General features: G+C 47.3%; 1 protein-coding gene across 3 annotated transcripts in view; it reads left to right on the plus strand.

Annotated features, from left to right (window-relative positions):
• The window catches only part of mcu (mitochondrial calcium uniporter), a 177956-nt gene extending 156159 nt beyond the window's left edge, over positions 1-21797 (plus strand). For all 3 annotated transcript variants that reach the window (XM_070865579.1, XM_070865577.1, XM_070865578.1), the window contains 5 exons: positions 2094-2198; positions 8703-8863; positions 9625-9828; positions 16375-16491; positions 17652-21797. In XM_070865579.1, coding sequence (XP_070721680.1) covers positions 2094-2198; positions 8703-8863; positions 9625-9828; positions 16375-16491; positions 17652-17729 — 665 coding nt within the window. In that variant the 3' untranslated portion in view covers positions 17730-21797. The remainder of the gene's footprint in view (positions 1-2093; positions 2199-8702; positions 8864-9624; positions 9829-16374; positions 16492-17651) is intronic.
• The last annotated feature ends 2240 nt before the right edge of the window (positions 21798-24037 follow it).

The raw sequence follows: 24037 nt of genomic DNA on the forward strand, positions 1-24037 counted from the left end.
CACAGGGGCATTGACACCGAGCCACATGAGGTATTGGCGCAGATAAGTCGGTTTTAAGGAGCGTCTTAAAGGAGGAAAGGGAGACGGAGAGGTTTAGAGAGGGAATTCCAGAGCTTAGGCCCTCGGCAGCTGAAGGCACAGCCACCGATGGCGGATCGATTAAAATCGGGGGATGCTCGAGGCCAGAATTGGAGGAACGCAGAGATGTGGGAGTCTTGTGGGGCTGGAGGAGGTTGCAGAGATAGGGAAGGGGCGAGGCCATGTGTTAAGTACTTAACTCTTAAACATAATCACACGAGGCACGTACTGCAGACACACAGTCACTCTGTGACCTTCACCTTTATTACCTGGACCAAGGAGTGCTGGCCCTGTGAGGGACCTCCCCTTATATACCCGGGTCTCCAGGTAACGAGTGTCTCCCACAAGTACCCCCCCTGTGGTCAAGGTGTGCATTTCTACTTAGTATGTGGTTACATGAGGGTTACAATTGTATAAGGGTTACAGTAGTATGCTGGTTACATACATGACACCATGGACACAGACAAGTACACAAGACTCTCTTTTCAGCGTTAATTATTTCTCGACATTTCTTGTGGACTCGTGAGTAATGTGCAAAGTGAAACAGCCAGCAGGACTTGCCATGAAGACCAGCAACAAAAAAACAATAGAGAAAAGTGACTCCGATTTGGGACGGAAAAATATTCAACTGAAAACTGGGACTAAATTTCTTAACAAATATTATCAATAGAAGAAAATTAAAACTTGATGAGGCTAAAACTAAAATTAAGACCATTTCTCGGAATAACACTACCCCCGATCTCTCCTGCCAGTTTCTGAGCTTGTTGCTCAGACTCCGGTGATTAGTGAGCGAGGTTATAGGTGTTGCGTTTCCGTGGAAAATCGACCACTATCGCACGGGCATGTGGGACTCGGCACATGCTCTTTCAAAGAGCTGGCAGAGACACGATGAGCCAAATGGCCTCCTTCTGTGCTGTAACTGTCTTTGCCTCTGATTCTGGGGCACTGGTGAAAATCGCATGGAAATGTCGCGTCAGTAGCCCTGATGGCGAGATCTGCCGCCTCTCTGACAAATTTGTTACTTTGAGTTCCTGGTTCTTCCCTCCAGGGACCCAGTTCCAGAGCTGTTCTGCAACTTGTGGGTTATTGAGCAGGTTTGATCTGGCATTGCACAGAGTGTGACGGATGGCTTGGGGCTCATATCATGGAACCCACAGAAATTTACAGCACGGAAGGAGGCCATTTCGGCCCACCGTGTTCGCGCCGGCCGACAAAGAGCTACCCAGCCTAATCCCACTTTCCAGCTCTCGGTCCGTAGCCCTGTAGGTTACGGCACTTCAGGTACATATCCAGGTACTTTTTAAACTGCGATGAGGGTATCTGCCTCTACCACCCTTTCAGGCAGTGAGTTCTCGACCCCCACCACCCTCTGGGTGAAAACATTTCCCCTCAAATTCCCTCCTACCAATTACTTTAATCTATGCCCCCTAGTAGTTGACCCCTCTGCTAAGGGAACTGGGTCCTTCCTATCCACTCTATCCAGGCCCCTCATACTTTTATACACCTCAATAATGTATTCACTCAGCCTCCTCTGTTCCAAAGAAACCAACCCCAGCCTATCCAATCTTTCCTCATAGCTAAAATTCTCCAGTCCTGGCAACATCCTCGGAAACCTCCTCTGTACGCTCTCTAGTGCAATCACATCTTTCCTGTAATGCGGTGACCAGAACCACACGCAGTACTCCAGCTGCGGCCTAACTAGTGTTTTATCCAGTTCTAGCATGACCTCCCTGTTCTTGTATTCGATGCCTCAGCCAATAAAGGCAAGTATCCCGTTTGCCTCCATATCTACCTGGCCGGCTACCTTCAGGGATCTGTGGACATGCACTCCCAGGCTCCCTTGTTCCTCTACACTTGCTGGTTCTCATAATGGATGGGCGGTGGGATTGGGGTTGTAGAAGGTTGTGGTTGGGAGGGCCTGCCTTTGTCTGAGCAGATCCTATGGTCTGATGGTGATTGTGCTGCCCCCGGTGGTTGTTTGCTCTAATTGCTCCATACCTTGTTTCCTCCCACAGATGGAAATCGAATAGCTGCATCAACAGGAATTGATATTCTACTTCTAGATGACTTCAAATTAGTGATAAACGACATAACGCACTATGTGCAGCCACCAAAGAGAGGTACGATCGTTGTCTTGGGTCAGTTCATCCTACAATTAGCATCAATCTGTATTTAATCCAATACCCATCAACATTACTTTCTGCAGAATTTCCTACTGCTTGGTCAAAGAAGGCAAAGTAAAAAGAGCATTTATATAGCTCCTTTCACAACCACCGGATGTCTCAAAGCGCTTTACAGCCAATGAAGTACTTTTGGAGTGTAGCCACTGTTGTAATGTGGGAGACGCAGCAGCCAATTTGCGCACAGCAAGCTCCCACAAACAGCAATGTGATAATGACCACATAATCTGTTTTTGTTATGTAGATTAATGGCAAAATAATCACACAAGCCTTGCTTAAAAGCAGCAGTGAATATTTTGGGAATGATTGAATTAAAAAAAAAAAAAATTTGTATTTATAAAGCACTTTTATCTCCTCTCTCAAAACAACTCGAGGTTTTAAGGAGCGCCCTAAAGGAGGCGGGGAGGTTTAGGGAGGGAATTCCAGAGCTTAGGACCGAGGCAGCTGAAGGCACGGCCGCCAATGGTGGAGCGATGAAAATCGGGGATGTTCAAGAGGCCAGAGTTGGAGGAGCATGTTACCTATTGTCAGCTGTGGCTCAGTGGGTAGCACACTTGCCTCTGAGCCAGAAGGTTGTGGGTTCAAGTCCCACTCCAGGGACTTGAGCACATAAATCTAGGCTGACGCTCCCCGTGCAGTGCTGAGGGAGCGCTGCACTGTCGGAGGTGCCGTCTTTCGGATGAGACGTTAAACTGAGGTCCCGTCTGCCCTGTCAAAGATCCCATGGCCACTATTCCAAAGAGTAGCAGGGGAGTTATCCCCGGTGTCCTGGGGCCAATATTTATCCCGAAGTCAACATCATTAAAACAGATTATCTGGGTCATTATCACATTGCTGTTTGTGGGAACTTGCTGTGCGCAAATTGGTTGCCGCGCTTCCCACATTACAACAGTAACGATACTCCAAAAAGTATGTAATTGGCTGTAAAGTCCTTTGAGATGTCTGGTGGTTGTGAAAGGCGCTATATAAATGCAAGTCTTTTTCTTAAGCTGCTGCAGCCCTTTCAATACTGCGGCAACATGCGCTTTCCTCCCTTCCCTCCCCTCCCCTCCCCTCCCTTCCCTCTCCTCCCCTCCCTCCCTCAGTGGGGAAGCTCTCTGTCGGCAGGAGCTAATTAAGAAGTGCCAAGGGCTGGATCTGAAGTTGTAGCAGGGGACCCAGCTCCGCGTCGGGTGAGCGTGAATCGCAGCCCTCCCCATGCCTGGTCGGGCACGTGCCCAATTAGCAGATCCAGGCTGGGATCACTGCAAGCGCATGCGAAGAAGCAGGGACAGTTGACAGCTACCCAACATGCCTGTAATTACGATTCGCTGCTTCTCTTCCGCCGATCAGAAACTTGGCCCAATTAATGATGACGGGCGCGACTTACACTGCACGACTGCTGTGCCTTCAGTCGTCTTCATTTTGGAGCATTAAGCATCGGTTTGTTTATTCATGAGGGCAAAATAACCGCACAAACCTCGCTGAAATGCTGCAATGAATATTCTGGGAATGATTGAATTTTTTAAAAAGCCGACGTGTATTCACATGGCACTTTATCACGTCTCTCAAAACAACTCAGTGCATCGCATCCAATTAATTTGAAATGTAGTGATTGCTTTTTAGACAAATATACAGCTAAATTAGACACACACACCTAGCACAGTCATGATATGCAAGACCTTGCAATCTGCTTTGGTGCTGTTGATAACAGAATCTACAGCATGGAAATGGGACATTCGGCCTGACGGGTCCGTGCCGGTGTTTATGCTCCACACCAGCCTCCTCCCACCCCTCGTCACCTCACCCGATCAACATATCCTTCTATTCCCTTCCCCCTCTGTGTTTATCCAGCTTCCCCTTAATTGCATCGCGCAGGTGGGATGACCGAGTGAATCCCTTCCCACACTCCGAGCAGGTGAACGATCTCTCCCCCAGTGTGAAAAGCCCATACTGTGATCTATGGACAGTCGGAGCATGTGCGCGCACTAGGTCCACGCAGCGGGGCAGGTCTCCAGTCGTCTTGGTTAATCCTTGCCGTTGGACCAAGCCATAGCTCTGTCAGGCCCGTGCGGTGGCTGGTGTGCAACGGCCACCCCACGTTAAAAGAATCCACACACAGGCATCTTCCACCCTTCAGTATGTAGTTCAGGACTTAGAATGTTGGGTCCCTCATTGAAACACCTGTGAACTCATCCCTTTTTGGTGTGGAAGCAAGTCATCCTCGATACGAGGGACCGCCTAATACTATATTAATTGCATCTATACTATTCGTCCCAACCACTCCCTGTGGCAACGAGTTCCACATTCTCACCACTCTCCGAGTAAAGAAGTTTCTCCTGAATTCCCTATTGGATTTCTTGGTGACTGTCTTATATTGATGGCTTCTAGCTTTGGTCTCCAATACAAGTGGAACTGTCTTCGTCACTGTAACATAGAGCTTCCCCCTAGTGGACGGCTGTGGTAATGCAACTGCTGATTTAAATACAATAAAGGGTCATGTGACACGGTTACATGATAACAAATTCCTGTAGCGCCATCTTGTGTATGTGCGGGCGGAATGTTGGCCAGGACAGGGGGTGAACTCCCTCCTCCCCTTCCTCAGAGTCGAGGAAAACTTGCTTCTAAAAATGAGTGCTTAGGTGGCTGAACAGTCCAATATGAGAACCACAGTCCCTGTCACAGGTGGGACAGATAGTTATTGAGGGAAAGGGAGGGTGGGACTGGTTTGCCGCATGCTCCTTCCGCTGCCTGCGCTTGATTTCTGCGTGCTCTCGGCGATGAAACTCGAGGTGCTCAGCACCCTCCCGGATGCACTTCCTCCAGGGACTCCCAGGTGTTGGTGGGGATGTTGCACTTTATCAGGGCGGCTTTTGAGGGTGACCTTGAAACGTTTCCGCTGCCCACCTTTGACTCGTTTGCCATGAAGGAGTTCCGAGTCGAGCGCTTGCTTTGGGAGTCCCGTGTCTGGCATGCGAACAATGTGGCCCCGCCCAGCGGAGCTGATCGAGTGTGGTCAGTGCTTCAATGCTGAGATGTTAGCCTGGTCGAGGATGCTAAAGTTAGTGCGTCTGTTCTCCCAGGGGATTTTTACAACTCGAAAAATGCAGGGAACAGTACCAATCCTTATGGCCGCCTTTGACCCGACAAAGGCCTTTCCGCGAGGGTCTATGGAGCTTCCTCCTCCATTTCGGCTGCCCCCAAAAGTTCTTCACCGTCCAGCACCTGCTCCACGGCGACATGTGAGATATTTAACTCCCACTCAAGTCCCCAGAACTGATAGACAGGACCTTGCTGTAATATCTCCTCCAAAGGATGTCAACTCCGTGAACCCAACACGTGCTCAGTGCTGCACCGGAGTATCGTTCGACATTTTGGGCTCTGGTCTCTGGATGGGGGCTCAAACGGCAACCTTCTGACTCAGGCAAACTGGCACTAATAGAGTTAATCGGTTCTGAAAAATACCACCACAGCTTCTGAACACAATCGCCCGTTACATCTTGCCAGACATTTGCCAAACTTTGCTTCCATTGGCCTTCCTTTCTGAGTCGCAATGATCTTGAGAAATGTGTTCATTCGGAGACTTGTGAATCTGTGGAATTCTCTGCCCCAAAGGCCTGTGGAGGCTGAGTCGTTGAGTATATTCAAGGCGGAGATGGACAGATTTTTGGGCGCGAAGGGAATCGAGGGATATGGCTGGAAAGTGGAGTTACACAAGAACAGAAGAACTTAAGAAATAGGAGCAGGAGTCGGCCATTTGGCCCCTTGAGCCTGCTCTGCCATTCAATAAGATCCTGGCTGATCTGATCTTGGGCTCAGCTCCATTTCCCTGCCCGCTCCCCATAACCCTCGACTCCCTTATCATTCAAAAATCTGCCTATCTCCACCTTAAAAAATATATTTAATGACCAAGTTCTCTGGGGTTGAGAATTCAAAAGATTCACGACCCTCTGAGTGAAGAAATTCCTCCTCATCTTCGTCTTAAATGTGAGACCCCTTACTCTGAAACTATTCCCCCACGAGGGGAAACATCCTCTCAGCATCTACCCAGTCGAGCTCCCTCAGAATCTTATATGTTTCAATAAGATCACCTCTCATTCTTCAGTGTCGATGATCAGCCCTGATCTTATTGAATGGCGGAGCAGGCTCGAGGGGCCGAATGGCCGACTCCTGCTCCTAATTCTTATGTTCTTGCCTTCTCTACTCACTCTCCTCACCAATGAGTATCAGGCTAACTCTGTGCCCCCAACTGCTCCCTTTTCCCCCCACTCCCCATTCAGGCTGCTCCATTCACAACATTTGATCCCCTCGAGGGAGGTTGAAGCCAGGGACCTCTGCTGGTGGGTCAGTGATGAGGTGCACTCCTGCATGGCAAACGAGTCAAAGGTGGGCACAGGAACCGTTTCAAAGACACCCTCGAAGCCTTCCTGATAAAGTGCAACATCCCCACCGGCACCCGGGAGTCCCTGGCCAAAGACCGCCCTAAGTGGAGGAAGAGCGTCTGGGAGGGCGCTGAGCACCTCGAGTCTCGTCGCCGAGAGCGTGCAGAAACCAAGCGTAGACAGTGGAAGGAGCGTGCAGCAAACCAGTCCCACCCACCCTTTCCCTCACCGGCTATCTGTCCCACCTGTGACAGGGACTGTGTTTCTCGTATTGGACTGTTCAGCCACCTGAGAACTCACTAAGAGTGGAACCAAGTCTTCCTCGATTCCGATGATAATTATGATGATGATGGCTCTTTATGTTGCATGCGTCCCACGATTTCGTCCACTGGATAGTGGGTCGATCTCAGCTGCGTGAATATCAGCTGCACTTTCCTAGAATGGCCGGTGCCAGTTTAAACACTTTAGCGTGTTTTTTTTCCACCACGTCTTTGTCCATGGGTAAGGTCAGTGTCGCTGCCAATTTTTTTTTTTTCCATCTCACGGAGCACGGAGACAAATGGCGGGCGGGGCGATGCGGGCTGGCAACAGAAGCCACTCAGTTGGAGGGGACCGAGAGTGTCCCGGACACTGTCCTCGTGGCGGAGCTCCACGCGAGAGCGAGAGAGAGAGATTCAGCCACGAGCAGGTCCGTGGTTGTACTTGCCAATTGAACAGCTGTTTACCTTCCCTCCGTGGTGGGACCCAACCTTTCAGATGCTCTGCTGTCCCCTAGTGGTGGACAACGCACGTTGCGGGTAAAGAAAGAAAGACAGACTTGCATTTATATAGCGCCTTTGACGACCATCGGATGTCTCAAAGCGCTTTACAAGAGAATTAAGTACTTTTAGAGTGTAGTCACTGTTGTAATGTGGGAAATGCGGCAGCCAATTTGCTCACAGCAAGCTCCCACAAACAGCAATGTGATAATGACCAGATAATCTGTTTTTGTTATGTTGATGGATAAATATTGGCCCCAGGACATATCTGAAGTAAGTGTCTGAACATTACCCACTGCCAGTTGTGTAGCCCCTCCCCCACTCCAACCCCTTTAACCTCTGTCCATTCACGTTTTGTTATAAATGTCATATTCTTGTTGCAATGCAGAAGGCAAATGCTGTTGTGGGGCGTCAGTGACTTTTTCTGGAATCTTGCTGTGCAGACATGGCTGCCAACGCAATGATCACTGCTCTTCAAAGCAATTTGTTGTATGAGACGTGTTTTGGGACTTATTTGTCAGACACGGTAAGGAGCTGTGTTCAAGTAAACTCGCCAAGGCTTCTTCGGCAGCACCTCCCAAACCCGCGACCTCTACCACCTAGAAGGACGAGGGCAGCAGGTCCATGGGAACACCACCACCTCCACGTTCCCCTCCCGGTCACACACCATCCCGACTGGGAAATATTTCGGCCGTTCCTTCATCGTCGCTGGGTCACAATCCTGGAACTCCCTCCCTAACAGCACTGTGGGAGCACCTTCACCACAGGGACTGCAGCGGTTCAAGAAGGCGGCTCACCACCACCTTCTCGAGGGGCAATTAGGGATAGGCAATATATGCCGGCCTTGCCAGCGATGCCCACAGCCCGCGAACGGAAATTTTTATTTTCCCTATTCTTCATGTCCCTCGGAGAGCGATTGATCTCTTTCCTTCAGATACTGGTGACCTCAAACCAGTGGTAGAGATGAACATTGCAACCAAAACACTGCTGGAGGGGGGAGGTCGGAGGTTGTGCTGGAGGGGGGAGGTCGGAGGTTGTGCTGGAGGGGGGAGGTCGGAGGTTGTGCTGGAGGGGGGAGGTCGGAGGTTGTGCTGGAGGGGGGAGGTCGGAGGTTGTGCTGGAGGGGGGAGGTCGGAGGTTGTGCTCTAGGGGAGAGGTCGGAGGGAGTGTCAACAGGAATGAGAGCGGGTGGGGGGGGGGTGGAGAAAGAGAGAGGAATCCACACACTGTTGGGCAACGTGCTCTGTGAGTTTCCAGAAAGTTCACCCGGTAACCGCAGGTCTAACGGTAAACATTTATTTATCGTTTCTTTTAACATTTTGCAGAGAACCTGAGTCACGAAGATGCGGCGTCAATGAACGACATTAAAATGCTGGTGCAGCAGCTGTTCACCACCCTGCGTATCGAGGAGCACCAGCTGCAGAAGGAGCGGGAACTGAAGACACGAGTGGAGGAGCTCAGTGCCCAACTGGAGCCCCTCGAAAAAGTGAGTTCAGCCGGCCTGCCATCGCAGGCCTTGGTCTCTTGACCGGGACACTGTGCCTTTGAACGCTGGGTCAGGCTGGGAGTCGGGGCCTGAAGTTATCATCAAACGGTTACAGCACGGAAGGAGGCCATTTGGCCCGTCAAGCCCGTGCCGGCTCTCTGCAAGAGCACTTCAGCCAGTCCCACTCCCCCGCCCTTTCCCCACAGCCCTGCAATTTTTTCCCTTCGGGTACTTATCCAACTCCCTTTTGAAAGCCGCGATTGAGTCTGCCTCCACCACCCTCTCAGGCAGCGCATTCCAGATCCTAACCACTCGCTGCGGAAAAATGTTTCTCCTCATGTCGCCTTTGGTTCTTTTGCCAATCGCCTTAAATCTTTGTCCTCTGGTTCTCGACCCTTCCACCAATGAGAACAGTCTCTCTCTCTCTACTCTGTCCAGACCCCTCATGATTCTGAACACCTCGATCAAATCTCCTCTCAACCTTCTCCGCTCCAAGGAGAACAACCCCAGCTTCTCCAGTCTACCCACGTAACTGAAATCCCTCATCCCTGGGACCATTCTCACAAATCTTATCTGCGCCCTCTCTAAAGTCCTTCTCCTTTCCTTCTCACAATTTTTATTTCATCGGGTAATCTCCTGTTTTATTTTGTGTGTGTGTGTGAATGAAATTCCGCACATTTGCTCTCTTCCAAAGGGCTGATCCACCCTGGCGTGCTGCAGCTCTCGACTTGTCACTCGTGTTTCTCGTCCTTCTCCCACAGGTCAAGTTGGAATTGGCCAGGAAAGCAGACAAGAGGTCGATGTGGGTGCTGTGGGGCGGTATGGCTTTCATGGCCACGCAGTTCGGGATCCTGGCCCGGCTCACTTGGTGGGAATATTCCTGGGATATAATGGAGCCGGTCACCTATTTCATCACCTACGGCACCGCCATGGCTATGTATGCCTATTTTGTAATCACACGGCAGGTAGGTCCATGCGCTGTGTGTTATTTTTGATTCTTGACTGGACGTTGCATTTACATTAAAATAAACAATTCCCGCATCGTGCTGAAATGCAGTGTAGAATTTAACAGCCGTTCGACCCAACAGACCCAGTCCGTGCCGGTGTTTATGCTCCACACTCGCCTCTTCCCACCCCCTCCTTCAGCTTACCCCATCTGCAAATCTAAGAGGAGAGTTTTGGGGGAGGATGGCGAGCATTTGGTTCGGTATTCACTAAGGAGGACACAAGCAACCTTCCGGATATAAAAGGGGTCAGAGGGTCGAGTAAGAAGGAGGAACTGAGGGAAATCCTTATTAGTCGGGAAATTGTGTTGGGGAAATTGATGGGACTGAAGGCCGATAAATCCCCAGGGCCTGATGGACTGCATCCCAGAGTACTTAAGGAGGTGGCCTTGGAAATAGCGGCTGCATTGACAGTCATTTTCCAACATTCCATAGACTCTGGATCAGTTCCTATGGAGTGGAGGGTAGCCAATGTAACCCCACTTTTTAAAAAAGGAGGGAGAGAGAAAACAGGGAATTATAGACCGGTCAGCCTGACATCGGTAGTGGGTAAAATGATGGAATCAATTATTAAGGATGTCATAGCAGCACATTTGGAAAGAGGTGACATGATAGGTCCAAGTCAGCATGGATTTGTGAAAGGGAAATCATGCTTGACAAATCTTCTGGAATTTTTTGAGGATGTTTCCAGTAGAGTGGACGAGGGAGAGCCAGTTGATGTGGTGTATTTGGACTTTCAGAAGGCTTTCGACAAGGTCCCACACAAGAGATTAATGTGCAAAGTTAAAGCACATGGGATTGAGGGTAGTGTGCTGACGTGGATTGACAACTGGTTGGCAGACAGGAAGCAAAGAGTAGGAGTAAATGGGTACTTTTCAGAATGGCAGGCAGTGACTAGTGGGGTACCGCAAGGTTCTGTGCTGGGGCCCCAGCTGTTTACACTGTACATTAATGATTTAGACGAGGGGATTAAATGTAGTATCTCCAAATTTGCGGATGACACTAAGTTGGGTGGCAGTGTGAACTGCGAGGAGGATGCTGTGAGGCTGCAGAGTGACTTGGATAGGTTAGGTGAGTGGGCAAATGCATGGCAGATGAAGTATAATGTGGATAAATGTGAAGTTATCCACTTTGGTGGTAAAAACAGAGAGACAGATTATTATCTGAATGGTGAGGTCCTTACTGCTAGGGGGATCAAGGGGTATGGCGAGAAAGCAGGAATGGGGTACTGAAGTTGAATGTTCAGCCATGAACTCATTGAATGGCGGTGCAGGCTAGAAGGGCCGAATGGCCTACTCCTGCACCTATTTTCTATGTTTCTATGTTTCTATGTGACAGATTAGGAAAAGGGGAGGTGCAACGAGACCTGGGTGTCATGGTACATCAGTCATTGAAGGTTAGCATGCAGGTACAGCAGGTGGTTAAGAAAGCAAATGGCATGTTGGCCTTCATAGCGAGGGGATTTGAGTACAGGGGCAGGGAGGTGTTACTACAGTTGTACAGGGCCTTGGTGAGGCCACACCTGGAGTATTGTGTACAGTTTTGGTCTCCAAACTTGAGGAAGGACATTCTTGCTGTTGAGGGAGTGCAGCGAAGGTTCACCAGACTGATTCCCGGGATGGCAGGACTGACATATCAAGAAAGACTGGATCAACTGGGCTTGTATGCACTGGAGTTCAGAAGAATGAGAGGAGATCTCATAGAAACGTTTAAAATTCTGACGGGTTTAGACAGGTTGGATGCAGGAAGAATGTTCCCAATGTTGGAGAAGTCGCGAACCAGGGGTCACAGTCTAAGGATAATGGGTCAGCCATTTAGGACCGAGATGAGGAGAAACTTCTTCACCCAGAGAGTGGTGAACCTGTGGGATTCTCTACCACAGAAAGTTGTTGAGGCCAATTCACTAAATATATTCAAAAAGGAGTTAGATGTAGTCCTTACTGCTAGGGGGATCAAGGGGTATGGCGAGAAAGCAGGAATGGGGTACTGAAGTTGCATGTTCAGCCATGAACTCATTGAATGGCGGTGCAGGCTCGAAGGGCCGAATGGCCTACTCCTGCACCTATTTTCTATGTTTCTATGTTTGTGGACCTGAACGATTGCGGGGAGCGGGGTGAGAGAAAGAATGTCCGCCACCCTGTCTTGGTTTGTTTGTATGGCTGAGTCACACAGCTTAGACTAGCTTCGACTCTCGTGTCCTTCCCCCACCCCCCCTGCCAGCTGCCTGTAGCCCAGTGGAGATCTGAGAAGGGGGCAGCATGGCAACCAATTCCTCAGGAACACCTGAGGGGGGGGTGGGGGGATTTCTGGGTCAGTTGGTAGCCCCTCTGCTGGAAGGTCGTGGGTTCAAGCCCCACTCCAGGTCCCGAGCACCTAACTCAGCCGGCACTTTAGGGCAGTGGTGCAGGAGTGCCGCACTGTCAGGGTTGCCAACTCTCCAGGAATCAAAGAGTACTCTCTCGGATAAGCTAAATTGTAGGGGCATTTAAAAAAAAAAAATGTTTTTTTTATTGAACACACAGTTTACGTTCTAAAAATATTCGAGGTTGTGGGGAAATGGCCATTCAACTGGGTGGGGCAGTTTGAGGCAGGAGGTCATGTGACAAAACCTCCAGGATTATGACCAACTATGCACTGTCAGAGAAGCCTTCCTTCAGACGTTTAACCGAGTTAGTTTCTTTCCCAGTGCTTTCTTGAGTCTCCCATGAACCGGAAGCTGCCAGTGTGTGTGTGTACAATGGGAGTGGGGCAGTGTGCCCTAAGGCTAATGATCACCCTTGTTGAGAATTGTGTGCGGCTTATATACCCGAGACACGCACGCACACTCATGCTCTCACACACACACAACTCCAGCACTGGGTAGCTTAATCTTTTTGCACTCTGGATAGTGGCTGAACCCACTGCAGCCATGTGCTGAGCTCCACACCACCCACTGCAAATACTTACAGCCCTCCCCACTCCAGGCTCTAGCCTCCCTTGCAGTATAGCTGTGTATATCTATCTCTCTGTATCTTTATGTATATCTCTATATATCTCTTTTTTATATCTTTCTCTCTCTCTCTCTCATTTATATATCTATATATATCATATACTCTTTCTCTCTCTCTCTCTCTCTCTCTTTCTCATCTATATATATCTATATATATGATCTCTCTCTCTCTCACTCTCATCTATATATATGATATTCTCTCTCTCTCTCTCATCTATATATATCTATATATATGATATTCTCTCTCTCTCTCATCTATATGTATGATATTCTCTCTCTCATCTATATATATCTATATATATATATATGATATTCTCTCTCTCTCTCTCTCTCTCTCTCTCTCTCTCTCTCTCTCTCTCTCTCTCTCTCTATCGGATACAGAGTTTGGGATGTGACATGTTTGGGAGGAACAGGTGACTATGCATTTCTTCTGGTTCCCAAAGCTCTCCCCATGGGGGGTTTCCTCACCGCATGTCTGAGTCTGTTGTAGACTCATTGATATGCACATAGATTGGGCTAACCAAACTGGAAGCAATACGGTGGAGGAGGATTTCCTGGAGGGCATAAGGGATGGTTTTCTAGACCAATATGTCGAGGAACCAACAAGGGGGGAGGACATCTTAGACTGGGTGTTGTGTAATGAGAGAGGATTAATTAGCAATCTCGTTGTGCGAGGCCCCTTGGGGAAGAGTAACCATAATATGGTGGAATTCTACATGAGGATGGAGAATGAAACAGTTAATTCAGAGACCATGGTCCAGAACTTAAAGAAGGGTAACTTTGAAGGTATGAGGCGTGAATTGGCTAGGATAGATTGGCGAAATGATACTTAAGGGGTTGACTGTGGATGGGCAATGGCAGACATTTAGAGACCGCATGGATGAATTACAACAATTGTACATCCCTGTCTGCGTAAAAATAAAAAAGGAAGGTGGCTCAACCGTGGCTATCAAGGAAAATCAGGGATAGTATTAAAGCCAAGGAAGTGGCATACAAATTGGCCAGAAATAGCAGCGAACCCGGGGACTGGGAGAAATTTAGAACTCAGCAGAGGAGGACAAAGGGTTTGATTAGGGCAGGGAAAATGGAGTACGAGAAGAAGCTTGCAGGGAACATTAAAATGGACTGCAAAAGCTTCTATAGATATGTAAAGAGAAAAAGGTTAGTAAAGACAAACGTAGGTCCCCTGCAGTCAGAATCAGGGGAAGTCATAACGGAGAGCAAAGAAATGGCAGACCAATTGAACAAGTACTTTGGTTCGGTATTCACTAAGGAGGACACAAACAACCTTCCGGATATAAAAGGTGTCAGAGGGTCTAGTAAGAAGGAGGATCTGAGGGAAATCTTTATTAGTCGGGAAATTGTGTTGGGGAAATTGATGGGATTGAAGGCCGATAAATCCCCAGGGCCTGATGGTCTGCATCCTAGAGTACTTAAGGAGGTGGCCTTGGAAATAGCGGCTGCATTGACAGTCATTTTCCAACATTCCATAGACTCTGGATCAGTTCCTATGGAGTGGAGGGTAGCCAATGTAACCCCACTTTTTTAAAAAGGAGGGAGAGAGAAAACAGGGAATTATAGACCGGTTAGCCTGACATCGGTTGTGGGTAAAATGATGGAATCAATTATTAAGGATGTCATAGCAGCGCATTTGGAAAGAGGTGACATGATAGGTCCAAGTCAGCATGGATTTGTGAAAGGAAAATCATGCTTGACAAATCTTCTGGAATTTTTTGAGGATGTTTCCAGTAGAGTGGACAAGGGAGAACCAGTTGATGTGGTGTATTTGGACTTTCAGAAGGCTTTCGACAAGGTCCCACACAAGAGATTAATGTGCAAAGTTAAAGCACATGGGATTGGGGTTAGTGTGCTGACGTGGATTGAGAACTGGTTGTCAGACAGGAAGCAAAGAGTAGGAGTAAATGGGTACTTTTCAGAATGTCAGGCAGTGACTAGTGGGGTGCCGCAAGATTCTGTGCTGGGGCCCCAGCTGTTTACATTGTACATTAATGATTTAGACGAGGGGATTAAATGTAGCATCTCCAAATTTGCGGATGACACTAAGTTGGGTGGCAGTGTGAGCTGCGAGGAGGATGCTATGAGGCTGCAGAGTGACTTGGATAGGTTCGGTAAGTGGGCAAATGCATGGCAGATGAAGTATAATGTGGATAAATGTGAAGTTATCCACTTTGGTGGTAAAAACAGAGAGACAGACTATTATCTGAATGGTGACAGATTAGGAAAAGAGGTGCAACGAGACCTGGGTGTCATGGTACATCAGCCTTTGAAGGTTGGCATGCAGGTACAGCAGGCGGTTAAGAAAGCAAATGGCATGTTGACCTTCATAGCGAGGGGATTTGAGTACAGGGGCAGGGAGGTGTTACTACAGTTGTACAGGGCCTTGGTGAGGCCACACCTGGAGTATTGTGTACAGTTTTGGTCTCCTAACTTGAGGAAGGACATTCTTGCTATTGAGGAAGTGCAGCGAAGGTTCACCAGACTGATTCCCGGGATGGTGGGACTGACCTATCAAGAAAGACTGGATCAACTGGGCTTGTATTCACTGGAGTTCAGAAGAATGAGAGGGGATCTCATAGAAACGTTTAAAATTCTGACGCGTTTAGACAGGTTAGATGCAGGAAGAATGTTCCCAATGTTGGGGAAGTCCAGAACCAGAGGTCACAGTCTAAAGATAAGGGGTAAGCTATTTAGGACCGAGATGAGGAGAAACTTCTTCACCCAGAGAGTGGTGAACCTGTGGAATTCTCTACCACAGAAAGTTGTTGAGACCAATTCACAAAATATATTCAAAAAGGAGTTAGATGAAGTCCTTACTACTAGGGGGATCAAGGGGTATGGCGAGAAAGCAGGAATGGGGTACTGAAGTTGCATGATCAGCCATGAACTCATTGAATGCGGTGCAGGCTCGAAGGGCCGAATGGCCTACTCCTGCACTTATTTTCGATGTTTCTATGATAGATCGGTTGCTGTGATTGGTTACCAACTCCATTAGCAAGTACCATGATGGGAGAAGGTGAATTAGATGGACTCTGGTCTTTTTTAATCTTGCAATTCTTATGTTCCTATCATTATAGAATAATGCAGCATATAAGGAGATCTTTTGGCCCATTGCATCTGTGCCTCTGAAAGAGCTCTCCAATCACTCTCACTCCTCCGCTCTTTCCCCACGGCCCTGCAATTTTTTTTGCTGCAAGTATTTAATCAAATCGCTCTTGAAACTGGCTTTCAATCTGCTTCCATCACCCTTTCAGGCAACGCGTTCTAGATCATCATAACTCAGTGTTGTTTTAAAAAAAAAAAAAATCCTCATCTCCCCTCGGGTTCTTTTGCCAATCTCATTAAATCTGTGTCCTCTGGTTACCGACCTTTCTGTCACTGGGAAGTAGTTCCTGCTGATGAGTGAGCGCTTTGAGACGTCCGGTGTGATGATGATGATGATGGTATAGAAATGCAAGTCTATCTTTCTAACTGAAGCTGTCTCCCTTCCTCCCCCGCAGGAGTACATTTACCCCGACGCCAGAGACAGACAATACTTGCATTTCTTTCACAAAGGAGCCAATAGGACTGAATTTGATATTGAAAAGTACAACCAACTGAAGTGTGCGATTGCTCAGGTAAGGGCTGGATTGTTGCGGACATTCTGGATTGGACCTCGGTGGCAGGGTGGGGAGCCAGGTTTCAGTTCGATTGAACATTTTCTGAACGATCCGACCGGCAGCAGAGTGTGACGTCACGTCATTTGTGTTGGGGATCCGCGGAGCTGAATCCACGCGGGATAATGCACTGCTGTATTGTGTGGATACATCAGTGGAAACCCTCACCCTGGCTGTGAACTGTGTACATTCTGTCTAATGTACAAGATGAGGTTAAGAGATAGCCGCGCACGACACGCTTGGGAAATGAGCGTTGGGTAGAGACAGAGATAAGTAGAACAATTCTCTGCAAATTGTATACTACACCACAACAGTGACTGCCCTTCAAAAGTACTTCATTGGCTGTGAAGCGCTTTGGCACGTCCTGAGGTCGTGAAAGAATCTTAGAATGGTTACAGCACAAAAGGAGGCCATTCGGCCCATCGAGCCCGTGCCGGCTCTCTGCAGGAGCACCTCAGCCAGTCCCACTCCCCCCGCCCTTTCCCCGCAGCCCTGCAAATTATTTTCCTGCAGGTACTTATCGAATTCCCGTTTGAAAGCCACGATTGAGTCTGCCTCCACCACCCTCTCAGGCAGCGCATTCCAGATCCTAACCACCCGCTGAGTAAAAAAGCTTCTCCTCATGTCGCCTTTGGTTCTTCTGCCAATCGCCTTAAATCTGTGTCCTCTGGTTCTCGACCCTTCTGCCAATGGGAACAGTTTCTCTCTCTCTACTCTGTCCAGACCCCTCATGAAAGGTTCTATATAAATGCAAATCTATTTTCCCTTTCAAATTTAGCTCAAACTACTGTATCTGAAGCCAGTGATTTATTGGTTTTTCACCGAAAGTGAACAGAACTGCTAAATGGCACTCTGCAAGCATCGAGAACACCCGAACTAAAAATGGGATTTGACTTGGTTGCCACGAAGCAATGGCCCCAATCATAGGATCATAAGTTAACCTCTTGAGTCTTGCAACTTGTTTGTTGATTTCGGGCGTCCCGCGGCCGTGAATGGCGCCATATAAATGCAATTCTTTTTATGCCGTTGATTTGATTGGCGAGACAACAAAGGGGGAGGGGTTGATTTGTGGGAGTTCACGATCTCCCAACCTTGTAACGCCGGTTAATTCTGCATTTCAGGCCGAGTTGGACTTGAAACGTCTCCGCGACCCGCTGCAGCTGCACCTCCCCATTCGGCCAATCAGTGACCAGGAGTGAGGAATGCGAGAGGGTGACTCCCAGTCCCTCATCAGCCAACACTCCCACTCCCACCGACCAACCCGTGGAATGCCTGGAGACTGGGGGACACTCGCTCGCTCTCTCTTACCTTTTATTTAAACCGAACCACTGTTGGTTTTGAAGATCCAACCGAAGGGGGCAGGGGAAGGGAGGGGAAAGGGGTTCAGAATCATGGCGAAATGTCCGTTGCCTTGCAGACGCCGATTTATGCCGACGGAATGGGTGTTGCCTTTCTACCTGACGGCATGTGGGCAGATAGATGGGTGCACGTTTCCTCTGGGTTTTTTTTTAAAAAGGATTACGAAATTTATTTACATGCGTTATTTTACTGTTTTATCCTGTTTGTGTGCAGATTTTACAAACTATCGATTCATCTGACATTGCAGCAGTCCTTAAAAAAAAAATTGAATTAAAAAAAAAAAATTGCTTACAATTATGAAAAAATTGTACAAAAAAAGCAGTGTAATTCTGACAATAAATGACTACCACGATTGTTTTGGAGCTAAGCTGGGTGTTGCATTTGGTCGCTGGTGTTGGGTTTAATTGTTTATTGCTTTCTGTGTCTCTGGTTTAATGCACGGTTGGTTCAGTAGGTTGCAATTATCTGAGCTTTGTGTCAGCAGTGGCTCAGTGGGCAGCACTCTCGCCTCCGAGTCGCAAAGTTGTGGGTCCGAGTCCCACTCCTGGGTCTTGAGCACACAAAATCTAGGCTGACACGCCCAGTGCAGTGCAGCACTGTCAGAGGTGCCGTCTTTCGGATGAGACGTTAAACCGAGACGCTGTCTGCTCTCTCGGGTGGGCGTAAAAGATCCCATGACACTATTTTGAAGAAGAGCAGGGGAGTTATCTCCGGTGTCCTGGGGCCAATATTTATCCCTCAATAACTAAAACCGATTATCTGGTCATTATCATATTGCTGTTTGTGGGAGCTTGCTGTGCGCAAATTGGATGCCGCGTTTCCTACATTACAACAGTGACTATGTTCCAAAAGTATTTCATTGGCTGTAAAGCGCCTTGAGACATCTGGTGGTTGTGAAAGGCGCTATATAAATGCAAGTCTTTCTTTCTTTGTCACTCGTGTTCGCTCTCTGCTCTTGACTTGAGATGGTCAGCACCTCATTGCCGTGTCCCGACCTGATCCCGTGAAGCATTGGTGGGGGGGGCGGGGGAAAGACTCCCGATGAGTTCCTGATCGTTCTCCGAGACATGAGGAGCATGCAGCTGCACTGGGCACAGTGTGTGAAAATCTCTCGGCCATTACCCTCGGGCTCAATCAATACCTGGGCAGAGATCTGTCGCTTTACTTTCAATGAAATGAATCCCATCGAATCTTGCGGAAAATAGTTCAGGCAAAAGTTACAGCCTTCGGGATGATTTCATTCTCCTTTTCAGCCCTCTCGTCTCCTTCCTCAATTTAGCTGGCTACTTGTACCTCAGCACCTCCTGCATCTACATGTGCTTGAAAGGCACTTCAGAACTCAACATATATCTCTGAATTATTTCTGAAACTACAAACTCGCCACGGGTTAAGATTCCCAGCTCATCTTCCCTCTTTAGTTGATGTTTGTGATCCAGTGAGTGAGGGAGTGGGAAATGTCTTCCTAATGCAGCCAAAGTGACCGAGACAAATGCATAACAATCAATTTTCCACACCTCCCCATCCCCAAAATCTATCTTGATTCAAACGTATAAGATTATGAGGGGGTTGGACAAGGTGGATGCAGAGAGGATGTTTCCACTGATGGGGGAGACTAGAACTAGAGGGCATGGTCTTAGAATAAGGGGCCACCCATTTAAAACTGAAATGAGGAGGAATTTCTTCTCTGAGGGTTGTAAATCTGTGGAATTCGCTGCCTCAGAGAGCTGTGAAAGCTGGGACATTGAATAAATTTAAGACAGAGATAGACAGTTTCTTAACTGATAAGGGGTTATGGGGAGTGGGCAGGGAAATGGACCTGAGTCCATGATCGGATCAGCCATGATCGTATTAAATGGCGGAGCAGGCTCGAGGGGCCATATGGCCTACTCCTGCTCCTATTTCTTATGTTCTTATTAAATGCATTTCTTTTTAAAATAGCAAAAGTATTGATTAATCCCCTTTAAGAGGTATTTATTGTCTGTTGACTTATTTTTCATATATTAAGGATTTTTTTTTAAGGATTCTGAGTTGAGAAGAATGAGAACATACACAATTCTTACAGGGCTCGACAGGGTAAATTCAGGGAGGATGTTTCCTCGGGCTGGGGAGTTCAGAATAAGGGGTCGGCCATTTAGGGCTGAGATGAGGAGAAACTTCTTCACTCAGAAGCTTGGAATTCTCTAGCCCAGAATGTTGTGGCGGCTCAGTCTTTGAGTATATTCAAGACAGAGACCGATAGATTTTGAATATTAAGGGATATGGGGATCGAGCGGGACAGTGGAGTTGAGGTAGAAGAACAGCCATAATCTGATTGAATGGCGGAGCAGGCTCGAGGGGCCGAATGGCCGACTCCTGCTCCGAAATCTGATTTGTGCGTACTGTTTGCTGCGCAGTATTTTATACCGACTTGCATTCGGAATTAATCAATAAATACACTAGATGCTCTCGTTGGGAACGTTTCCTAGGTGCTCTAGGCAGCCTATGGTGAGTGAGTGTGAGCCATATATAATGCATGATGCACCATGAGGGTGGTATAACGGAGCGAGTATTTTGCATGGTTTCTCTATTAGACTGGTACTCGAACACCTCTGAGCTGAATTGCAACATCTGGGGTGTGCACGTCACAAGTGCATGTTCCCTTTGTCCTGTCTCTGTGGAGACGGGAGTGACCTGTCAATCACTGTGACCTTTCAGGATTTTTACCAAAATGGCAGCCATAAAAACCTAGGAGGGACTTGCACACAATGTTACAGCGTATCTCGAGTGTCCACCCGGGGCAGATTACTTGATCCTGGGCTTATGAAATAAATAGCATGACTTTCAGGCAGATTGCACTGACGGTAAATGTATATTGCAGACTTGAGAAAAATGCACTTTTTAAAACTAACTTTTGTACAATGAAAGTGCTTCAGTTCATAACTCTTGAATTCTGGGCAAGAGTGTTTATAGGCAGAAAGGTTTTATGACGTGTTGTCGATGTCAACTGTGTGTCTCGGTGTTTTTATGTCAAACGTGATCTTCTCCCAGTTTGGCCAGGTAACAGCAATATATTTTGTGCCACGAGCACCCAGACCGACTATCGACTGTGTAGCCGAGCTAGTCGGGCAACGAGAGAAATAACCACAGCCGGTTCTCATTGCCGCCTCCTGCCTGGGCTGTACACCTGGGTCTCCCAACGGTGAAAGGCAGTGACTGAGTGCCTTAGCTTCACCACCGACCCTGTGGAATCCTGAGAGACCGCGATGTACTGACTGTGCAGCAAAAATGCATGAACCAGACCCTTGGAAACCATAGTAACGTGCATGGAGAACAAAATCTTTTTGAGTTTAATTACTGTACCCAAAAGGATGCCTGGAGTATTGCTGTTATTTTTTTTTAAATGAGTGCAGTAAACAACTGTGTTGAATGCACCACAGGGGTTAGTTTAATGTGGCTGTGTTTTTTTAATATACAAGGGGATTAACTGCAATTTACCAGCACAGATGCTATGTTCTAGTTATGGGTGTCCTTTGAAGTATGCGCTACAGAATGCCACGTGTGGTAGGCTATGAAATAGTCGGATATTTGTCATTCCTGGCCTTGGCTCGGTGTCATGGATGCTCACACGAGTGAGACGAAGAGCTCTTCATTCTACAGCACAGGAAACTAGCAGAATTTCCAATACTCCAGACTTCAGACTTGAATTTCCAGTTCCTTAACCGGGGGGAGCGGGGGTTAAGTTAACCCCTTGAGTACCGAATCTTGTTTGTAGTTTTCAGAATACGCACATGTTTTCTATCATGTAACACTTGCAGAAATTTTCTTGTGTAAATATCTAATGCTGAATATTATGAAGTGGAATACGAGGAATGTATCAAGCCACAGACCATTTCTTAATTGACACTATTTACTGAATAAATTGCAACAAAAATATAACCACACAATGTTACTGTTGCTTTGCAATTTTTTTTCTGGTCATTCAGGCCTCAAAGGGTTAATTATTGCCTGAGTCTTTGTGGCCTAGTTCCCCTCGCCAACCCTCCAGGATTGCCCGCGAATCTCCAGGGATTGAAGATTCATCTGCTGGACACTGCTGGGAGCAAACACCCGGGGGGAAAATCTCAGGGAAATTTAAAAGAAAATACCATGATTTCAAAAAATGTTGTTGGAACACTTTTTTTGTGTGAATGGGCAGGGGCTGTGGGAGGTTGGAGGTCATGTGGATGAAACCTACAGGGATACGAAATGCGAATATACGACCAATGACGGACAGGTAAAGACCACCTCGTCCATCGAGCCAGTCCCACACAATCGCGATACCTTGGGTATCACAACATATACACTGCACCCTGCCTGAAATCATTGTGATCTCCTGGGAGAGGCAAAACAAAAACAGGACAATCTGGGAAATTCCTCTCCGACCCAACTAAGTGATCGAAACTAGCCTAGGGGATCACTCTGGCCATAGAATTCCCTGCAGTACCTTCCGGTTGGGGAAGTCCAGAACCAGGGGTCACAGTCTAAGGATAAGGGGTAAGCTATTTAGGACCAAGATGAGGAGAAACTTCTTCACTCAGAGAACTGTGAACCTGTGGAATTCTCTACCAAGAAATTTGTTGAGTCCAGTTCGTTGGATATATTCAAAAGGGAGTTAGATGTAGCCCTGACAGCTAAAGTGATTAGGGGTATGGAGAGAAGGCAGGAATGGGGTACTGAAGTTGCATGATCAGCCATGATCATATTGAATGGTGGTGCAGGCTCAAAGGGCCGAATGGCCTACTCCTGCACCTATTTTCTATCTTTCTATATTTCTGTAAGAGTTGATCTCCACCGCAGCCAGAAACAAATCCAGCTTTTGCTTGCATCCAACCAGAGCTGGGGATCCAAAGGGTACCCCCAAGAACAACACAGTTCCTCGATTGTTGCTGGATTTGTGCAGGGCCCTGTTGAGGGTTGTGCTTGACACAGGACTCCAGCTCTGTGACATTGGATGTGAAGTCCCTTCAGTTCCATCTTCCAACGCAGCCCGTATTCCAAGTCTTGTAAAAGCACTACCATCATATGATAGAATTTTATATTGAGTTTGGAAGTGATTTAGTTTATTCTGAAACTCGGAACTTAAATCTAAACAAAGCAAACTACGTAGGTATAAGGGGTGAGTTGGCTAAGGTAGATTGGGAAACTACATTAAAAGGTATGACGGTGGACAATTAATGGCTAGCATTTAAAGAATAATAAACATACATTCCTTTAAGGCACAAAAACCCCACAGGAAAAGTGGTCTAACTGTGGCTAACAAGAAGTTAAAGATAATACTAGATTAAAGGAAGAGGCTTATAATGTTGCCAAAAAGAGCAGTAAGCCTGAGGATTGGGAGGATTTTAGAATTCAGCAAAGGGCGTCTAAGAAATTGATAAAGAAAGGAAAATAGTGCAAAGCATAAAAACAGACTGTAAAAGCTTCTATAGGTATATAAAAAGGAAAAGATTAATGAAAGTAAATGTAGGTCCCTTACAGGCTGAGACAGGAGAAATTATAATGGTGAATGAGGAAATGACAGAGAAATTAAACAAATACTTTGTGTCTGTCTTCACGTGATAAAACACAAAAAAACCTCCCGGAAATAATAGAGAACCAAGGGTCTAGCGAGAATGAGGAACTGAAAGAAATTAGCATTAGTAAAAAAATAGTACTGGAGCAATTAATGGGACTGAAAGCCGATAAATCCCCTGGACCTGATGGCCTACATCCTCGGGCTTTGAAAGAGGTGGATATAGAGATCGTGGATGAATTGGTTGTCATCTTCCAAATTCCATAGATTCTGGAACGGATCCTGCAGATTGGAAGGTAGCGAATGTAACCCCGTTATTTAAGAAAGGAGGGAGAGAGAAAACGGGGAACTACAGCCTGACATCAGTAGTAGGGAAAATGCTAGAATCTATTATGAAGGACATGGTAACAGGACACTTAGAAAATAATAATAGGATTGGGCAGAGTCAACACGGATTTATGAAAGGGAAATTGTATTTGACAAATCCATTAGAGTTTTTTGAGGTTGCAACAAGCAGAATAGATAAGGGGGAACTAGTGGATGTGGTGTATTTTGATTTTCAGAAGGCATTTGATAAGGTTATTAAACAAAATTAGGGCTCATGGGATTGGGGGTAAT

The sequence above is a fragment of the Pristiophorus japonicus genome, chromosome 22 (assembly GCF_044704955.1).
Source record: "Pristiophorus japonicus isolate sPriJap1 chromosome 22, sPriJap1.hap1, whole genome shotgun sequence".
Lineage (NCBI taxonomy): Eukaryota > Metazoa > Chordata > Chondrichthyes > Pristiophoridae > Pristiophorus > Pristiophorus japonicus.